This window comes from Oryzias melastigma, linkage group LG16, assembly GCF_002922805.2.
Source record: "Oryzias melastigma strain HK-1 linkage group LG16, ASM292280v2, whole genome shotgun sequence".
Classification (NCBI taxonomy): domain Eukaryota; kingdom Metazoa; phylum Chordata; class Actinopteri; order Beloniformes; family Adrianichthyidae; genus Oryzias; species Oryzias melastigma.
In genome coordinates, this window is record NC_050527.1 from 17,364,193 (window position 1) to 17,371,817 (window position 7,625).

At 39.5% G+C, this 7,625-nt stretch overlaps 1 protein-coding gene across 1 annotated transcript in view; it reads left to right on the forward strand.

The window, feature by feature from the left end:
- Positions 1–1,763: 1,763 nt before the first annotated feature.
- Positions 1,764–7,625, forward strand: part of bves (blood vessel epicardial substance) — a gene marked incomplete at its 5' end in the record, with an annotated part of 20,940 nt that continues 15,078 nt past the window's right edge. Inside the window, 1 exon segment of the mRNA XM_024267610.1 lies at positions 1,764–2,009. Within this exon segment, the coding sequence (XP_024123378.1) occupies positions 1,784–2,009 (226 nt within the window).

A 7,625-nucleotide genomic window follows, 5' to 3' on the forward strand; every position in this document is an offset into this window, starting at 1 on the left:
CCAGTGACTCTAAGTTCAGGTTCAAACTCTAAATTTGTTGAACCTGCTTCTTGAAACGGGCCCCTGTAGGAGCTGGGTGTGTGTTGTGAAGCAGTGTAGTGATGACTGGGCCTACTAAAGGCAGATATATCATATGTGCATCCATCTTTGAAGAAGTTTGGATCGTTTTCGAGGGAGAAATACAGACACGCTGCTGGCTCTAGGATGACATCATGATGTGGACTTCACCAACACACAGCAGTAGGCGGAGCTTCAGGAATCGAGTTGTTTTTCTTCCGGGTTGGAAATGACTCTTGAAAAATAACTAATGTTTCATTTAAAAATGTTTTTTTAGTGTTCCAATGGTAATATATGATCATATATATGGATATAGTTCACTCTGAAAGGCTTAAGAAAATCATGGTATGGCCCCTTTAAAGTGTAACCAAATAGGACAGTTGGACGCTCACACCATTCTCAGCCCAGATTTCAAAATGCCAAAAAGGGGGTGGGGCTAGTGGAGCCAGACTGAATGGTGGAGGTGTGGCTTGGATCTATGATTGACAGTTGGGTTAGCTTTATGTAGCGTATGCTGGGTTTTCAATATGGAGAGTGGTACTAGCCAAAGTGAAGGAAGTTTCACCACAGAACTTTCTGAGGAGGTTGAGGAGTTTTCACATGGTCCAGAACCTTATTGTTTCAAGCTGCTGGCTCAAGATGCCACTTTTGCAAGGCCCAACAGCAGGGCTGCCGGTGCAGCTGTGGGTTTGCAGGTTCGAAGGGGACCAGAGTCTGAGAGTGGTAAAATGTTTCTAGCATCATAGCTAATAAAGGCTAGCGTATCAACAAAACAATCCTGAGTGAAATGTTCATTAAATCCATCACCAGGACAGAGTTTGCTGGATTCAATCAGAGCATGACGTCGTGAAACTTCTGAGACCTACACAATCACAAAATTCAACTGCATTACCTCGATTCAACCTGTAGGGGGCAGTACATAGATGGGTTTTGACTGTTTTCATGAATTAAACAAGTTTATTTTAATTTGTTAAAAATTGGCAGCAACCAACAGACGGAACTTTTAAAGCCCCATTTATAGAGGTCAACAGACAAAAAAAGTTGATTTGAGGTTTGGTTAGACTTCAGACAGTTCAATGAATCAGTTATTGGCTGCAATTCATAGCTCAATTATTTCAAAAGTATGATACAGGGCAAAAGCAGAAGGTGAATTTTTCTTGGATAAAATGTTTCACAGATAAGTCTTTAGAAGTCCTAGCATTTGGAAGAAGATGAATCCTTTGGAGAGTAGCCGGTTACTTCAGCAGTCTCAGTATAGAACATTTAATTGAGCGTTCTCAGTCTGTTATGACCTTTTAAAAAATAAAAAAAATGGATGCTGTGCTTCATGAGACCAACTCAACTGTCTCTAAGCAGTAGTTTCTTGTAAGACATGTTTAATGTGACAAACATGTTTCACCTAACTCTCCTTATACTGGAGATTTGAAAGAAGCATTAGTGGCACTGCTGTTTGCTGTGGTGGAGGTGAAACTCCTACATTTGTTTCGTGCTGGATCACTTCCAGTATAGGTTGTGTCGATGGGATAAATTTGGAACTACTGAGATCTTTCATGTACAGTTTAAAGGGCTTGTTAATTTGGAACTACTGAGATCTTTCATGTACAGTTTAAAGGGCTTGTTAAAATAAATCAGGTTGGTGTGAATGTCTAGTTACTGAGTCTTTAACCAGGTTCCTGACATGTTTCTTTCATCCTCCTCTCCTGCAGCTCCCACCAAGGCACTTAGGATGTCCTCTCCCACACAACTCTCCTCAGTCATGGTCACTGTGATGCCGATATTCCCCTCATCCATGCCAGTGGGGTCTGTGGAGCCTAATACTACGTCCTGTCAACAGTGGCAGCAGTCTCACCACCTGTTCTTCCACCTGGGGAACTTGTCACTGTTGCTGGGTTTGATCCTTCCCACCACACTGGATCTGCACATGATCCTGCTGCGCCTCTTTCTAATGACAGGTCTGACCCCAACCCCTGTGCCCCACTCGCATTCCTCAGATAAAGCAGTAACAGTTCCTATAGCGGCATGTCTTCCTCACATAGAAACATGTTTACAGCCATGGAGCAGATCTGGAGCTCCTTAAGGATCTTATGGACCTTCAGGAGACTCTCATCATGCCTTAAAAGGCTGGAGTTTGAAAAGTCCTTCACTACTTGTTTATCTTCTTTAAAGCAGAGTGAAGACCGGAAGCAGCAGGAACTTTGGGAACTGTGCAGGGGTGGCTGCAGGAGTTTTTTCTGCAGTAGCTTAGAGGTCGCTAAGCCACAGCTAATTCATTTTTATGTAAAATTATTGCAATTACTGCATCTGAATGACAGCTGCTTCTGTGATGTCTCCGTCTCTCTGCGACTGTGTGAGGATTTACCAGTTTGAGGACACATTAACCCAAGAGGGGAAAAATAAAAACAAGAATAAAATTAAAATACTTTTTAAAAGTTATTATTATTATTGTCTGGCTGAAAATAAGAAAAATGTAATAAAGTTCAAGAGACCTGAGACGGCTGCCTACCCAATGCTGCTTCCCTGTCTCTGCTCGGCATTGCTGATCCTACCAGCTGATCGAGTCACTGAACACGTCCCACGTCCAAGGACAAGTCCTTGATTAGTAGAGGCAACGCCGCAACCTCTGCAAATAGTGAAGCAGCTTAGTGTAATTTTTAGTCAGAATCGTTCAGTTGATGATACAAGCATGAAATTTGGTACAGTTATAGTCTCTGGGTCTAGTTACAGGAAAAAAGTGCTAGCCACACAAAAATCCAATATGGCCGCCATTTTTTTCAAGATGGCCGCCATGGCAATAAAGTTGGCAGACTATCATAAAAATACTTTACTTGATGATGTTTTCAATGGTTTTTTTGCCCCGAAAATGGACTGCTAATGCCAGGGTGGCAGTGAGGATGAGCGCTTTCTGCCTAAAAAATGCCCTATAATGGCCCTGTAAGGTTTAGCAATAAAAACCTCATTTTACCTGATGAAGTACTCATATTTTTTCAATGTAACTCATTACACCAGCAACCTTTGGTGGTCATCTTGGAAAATGGCCGCCATTTTGGAATTTAGCACTTTTTTCTTAAAATTTGGTGTCTTATAAGTACTTCAGCCAAATTTCATGCTTGTATTATAAAATGAAAGATTTTTTGAGTTAGCTGCTCCACTATAAGTTCAGGTATTTGAACTCTGGCCTCACCTGTTGCCCAAATCGCACCGCAGGATCTCAAATGTACCATTGACTTACTGAAGCAGGCCGTCCCTACATGCATACGTGTTCAGTGTGAACGCAGCTACAACTTTCTTGTATTTGGGGTTGCTCTGCCAAGTCTTGCAGTTGCTATAGCAACCCCAAGCTAGCACCTGGCGCCGCGTCTGGAACAGTGGTTGTTTCATTTGTCCTTGCATTGGGCTAAAGCTGCAGACATTTACGAGTCCCTTGCAGTCAAACCTTACCTGTGTCTGGTATTAGTCAGTCGTTTTAAAAATGAAGTGATGCTTTAATTGTTCTATTGACATGTTTGTTTATCCTGCAACATAGATTTATTACTGTTAATCAGTGCTCATTTAGTACTGTGGTAAAATTAGTTAAAAATTCTTCGTAAGTTTTGAGCTTGCTAATACTGGTGGAGCAGTGAAGACTGCAGCTTGTGTAGAGAAGGTTTCAGGCTGAATCTGAATTCTTCCCCCACGGCTTCTCCCTACCCCTACATTTATCCATCCAAGCAGAGTTACGGAAAAATAGTGTCTTCAAATTTAGACTATGTAACCCAGGAGGATGTCATCAGTAGTCACCTGTCATCTACGTTAAATAGGGCTGGGTTGAAAAAATCGACCAATCAATTTGAATCAATTTTAGCTTAACAGATCAATTATCGACTCATGAAGGACATGGATTGCTTTACCACACAAAGCTAAAGTCTGCTAGCTTGATGCTAATATTTAATGGAATTTCCCTTAAGACGGCTAATGCTAACATTCAGTCGACCTAAACAAACATTCTGACTAAATGAACATCTTTATAACAGGAATTTTCCAAACTCGTTTAGGGAAATATTTTTAAAGTAACTATTTGTGGTCTAAATCATTGTTTTTTCCTTCATGCTGTCTTCTTCTGGAATAAGCTGTAATACTATAGCGCGATCTCCACCTAGTGTCCAAACTGAAACGTCCTCCAGGAGAAGCAGAACAATGTTTCCAATGTTAATGATCTGAACATTTTAGTTAGAACTTCTCCTTTAGAGAATCCATGTAACACTGGATGATATTAACAATCTCATTATTTCACTGATACATTTACAGTATGTGAACTGGATCAGATTAATGTAAATATATTCAAATTATATAGTAGATTAGTAATGTATTTATAAAGAAATGTGTATAAATGTGTAAACTTATAATTGAGTAGAATTGAGGAATTAAAAAAAAAATTGGAATTGAATTGATTAAGGCTCTTGGGAATCGAATCTAATCGTTTCTGGAAATTATAACTGATACCCAGCCCTAACGTTAACGCGTCTGCCAGCGCTCAAAAAATACACAACATCAGTTCTATAACTTTAGCTCAAATAAAAAGTCATTCAAGTGTCGCATTGATTAATGTAAATTTCTGTGCTTCAGAGTAGGGGTGTGCCAAAATATCGATATTGCGATATATTGCAATACTTAGTCCTACGATCGATTCTCGATGGGTTCTCACCAAGTATCGATATTATATTTTCATTTTGAAGAGGCTGTTGTGCCGGCCGTCTGAGTCGCACACCGGAACTATTGCGCAGATGGGCGCACTGCGTCTGACTTTTAATAGTCATGCACGCGCTCATTCGGGAGAAGCACCGGTGAGATTCAGGCTCTGTAGCGCGTGTGTGAAGCATGTCTACCTGTCAGCATTTATCCTCCATCTGTAGGAGATCCAGCCGGTAAGAAGTGACTTTGTCTGAGTGCTAGAATGTTAGCAATCACTTACTTCCTGTTTGCCGTGGGAACTGAGCGCGTGCTTCGCAGTTGTTTGTGTGTACTTCAGGTACCCGTCAGAATTTTCGTTTTCATGCACTTTAATGTTTAACCTGCTGGTGTACGGTGTAACTTTGGTAAATTTATAATGTGACGTTTTCAAACAATGTAATTACTTGTTGCCAATGTTAATTTAAAGTAATCCTTAAATAAAAAAAAGCAGGATTTGATGTTTTAACTTAAATAAAAATGTATTTAAAATAAAGTACATGAATTCACTGTAAAATTAGGGATGTTGATAATTAATTGAAGCACTAAAGATTGGAAAAATAATCTCAAGTAACAGTCTGAGTAAATCAGCCTTTATTTTTGGATGCTCAGCCCTTTTCAAGTGAGAGAAAAGTGAACGAAAAATCAGGTCAATTTTGAGAGAGGCTGTAAAACATTATATTCATCATCCTTTGGTGTGATGTTCTTTTGGAGGTAGATAGCTGTCACCACTTGAATTATTCAATTTTGTTCTGTTACAACAATTCTCCACTGATCATGTTTACTATTGTTAACATTGAATTTGACAGATAATTCCAATTCAGTAGTCAATGCTCGTCAAAGACATAGTATTAAAGATTTCAGCAATGTTGCACAACAGTGTCTATAATTTGTTGCACAAAATAAGAAATTTGTTTATTATGATTGTGTTAAAGCTAAAAAAGATATTTTCCCCCAAAATATGTTCTTCTATATAATGTTAGTTATCAGAGAGAATTTTTACCAATTATTGCAGTATCGCGATATTATCGATATCGTGAGGTACCCAGTGAATTCCAGCCCTACTTCAGAACACATACACCTGAAGAAATGCACTTCTCCTCCCCCCACAAGTGTGAGGCCGGTCACCCACTGGTGGAGGAATAGCCCGTCCAAAGTCCCTACGGCTCCTTATAAAAAACCTTTGACACTAACAGCTTCAAATGTCCCTCCAATTGGAGCAATAGGGAGGAGTCGGAAAGGTAGGGAAGCAGTTCGGATTCAGCCTCAGAGAAAGTTTAGGTCAAAGGCTAGATCAAATATTTATTAATCAGAGGGATGTGGTCACAGTGGTGGAGGGGAAAGATTCGACACTGCAATGACAGCTATTACAACAAACATTTCTGAACGTGTCATGTGTTACCGCTACTGTAAGTTCCAGCAGGTGAGGGGTGACACAGACTACGCCCAGACCAGGCTCTGCTGTGGAGCAGCAATGCCATCACCGCATCGTGCTCGGGTAGCCCCGCCCACACGTAAAACTAGGCTCAACTTCAAAGACAAAAATTCTGAATTAAAACTGTAAATTGAGCGACTCAACGCAAAGACTGGGAGAAATAAAAAAAACATTTTAAATACAAAATAGCTGTTTTTGCAAATAAACAATATATATTATTTTTTAATTCAAGTTTCAAATTCACAATGTTTTTTCAAATATTTTTTTCAAGTTTAAAATATAAAAATTGGCATTTTAATTTTCAGTGTTTCCTTCAAGTTTACTTTTGAGTTTAAAACTGTTTTTCAAATTTTTCTGGTTTTTCATTCACTTTTACACCGGAGCCCCAGTGTTTATGTTCCTTGATTTACTGCAGATTTTCAACCGTTAACATAATTCCAGCAGAGTCTGAGGGAGAAAAGCTGCTCATATTGAAAGTTACAATATGTTAAAGATTTCAATCAATCAATCAATTAACTTTATTTATCCGTTGGGAACTTCATTTGCAGACCAAACATCAGCACAAGTACAGGCCCAGACATGCAGAACTTTGCTAAAACACATACATTAGCATACAAATATAAATAAATATGTCAACCAGTAAAATCAAAACACTAAAAACTATAAACCAACAATCAGTTACAAACGAATTTCATCAACTATTTAGCAGGCGAATTGAAGTGGGAACGAAGCTGGTTGTGGCTCTCTTGGTTTTGAATAGAATGGACCTGAACCTGCGACCTGAAGGTAGGAGACTGTAGTTTGTATGAAGAGTATGTGAGCTGTCAGAGGAGATGTGTGTTCCTTTCCTAAGGACTCTGTTATTGTAAATGGAGGAGAGTGACTTCCTCTGCAGCCCAATAATTTTACTGCTAATTTGATGATTTTATTGAGGGTATTAGGATGCGTGAGACTGAGTGAACCAAACCAGGCTGTGATGTTAAATGTGATGATAGATTGGATAAAACATTGGTAAAAAACTGCAAGAATTGATTGATGGACCTGTAATTTGCGAAGTTTACGGAGAAAAAAGAGACGTTGCTGACAAATGTTTTCAGTGTTGAGTTGAAAAGTGAGTTTGTCATCGATTATGGTGCCGAGATATTTGTATGAGGGGACCTTCTCTATTGCTTCATTATTAACAATGAGTGTGGGAGAGACAGAAGAACCATGATGGAAGAGAATGACAATTTCTTTGGTTTTTGTTATGTTTAAGTCCAAGCAGTTGTTTCTGCACCAGAGTGAGAAAGTGTCCAGTTCGCTCTGCAGCAGTCCCACGGTGTTGGTGGTGTCCATGATTACTGTCATCAGAGTACTTGATGTATGTTATACCGGGGGTAGTGCTCCTGCAGTCATTTGTGTACAGAGTGAAGAGAAGTGGTGAGATCAC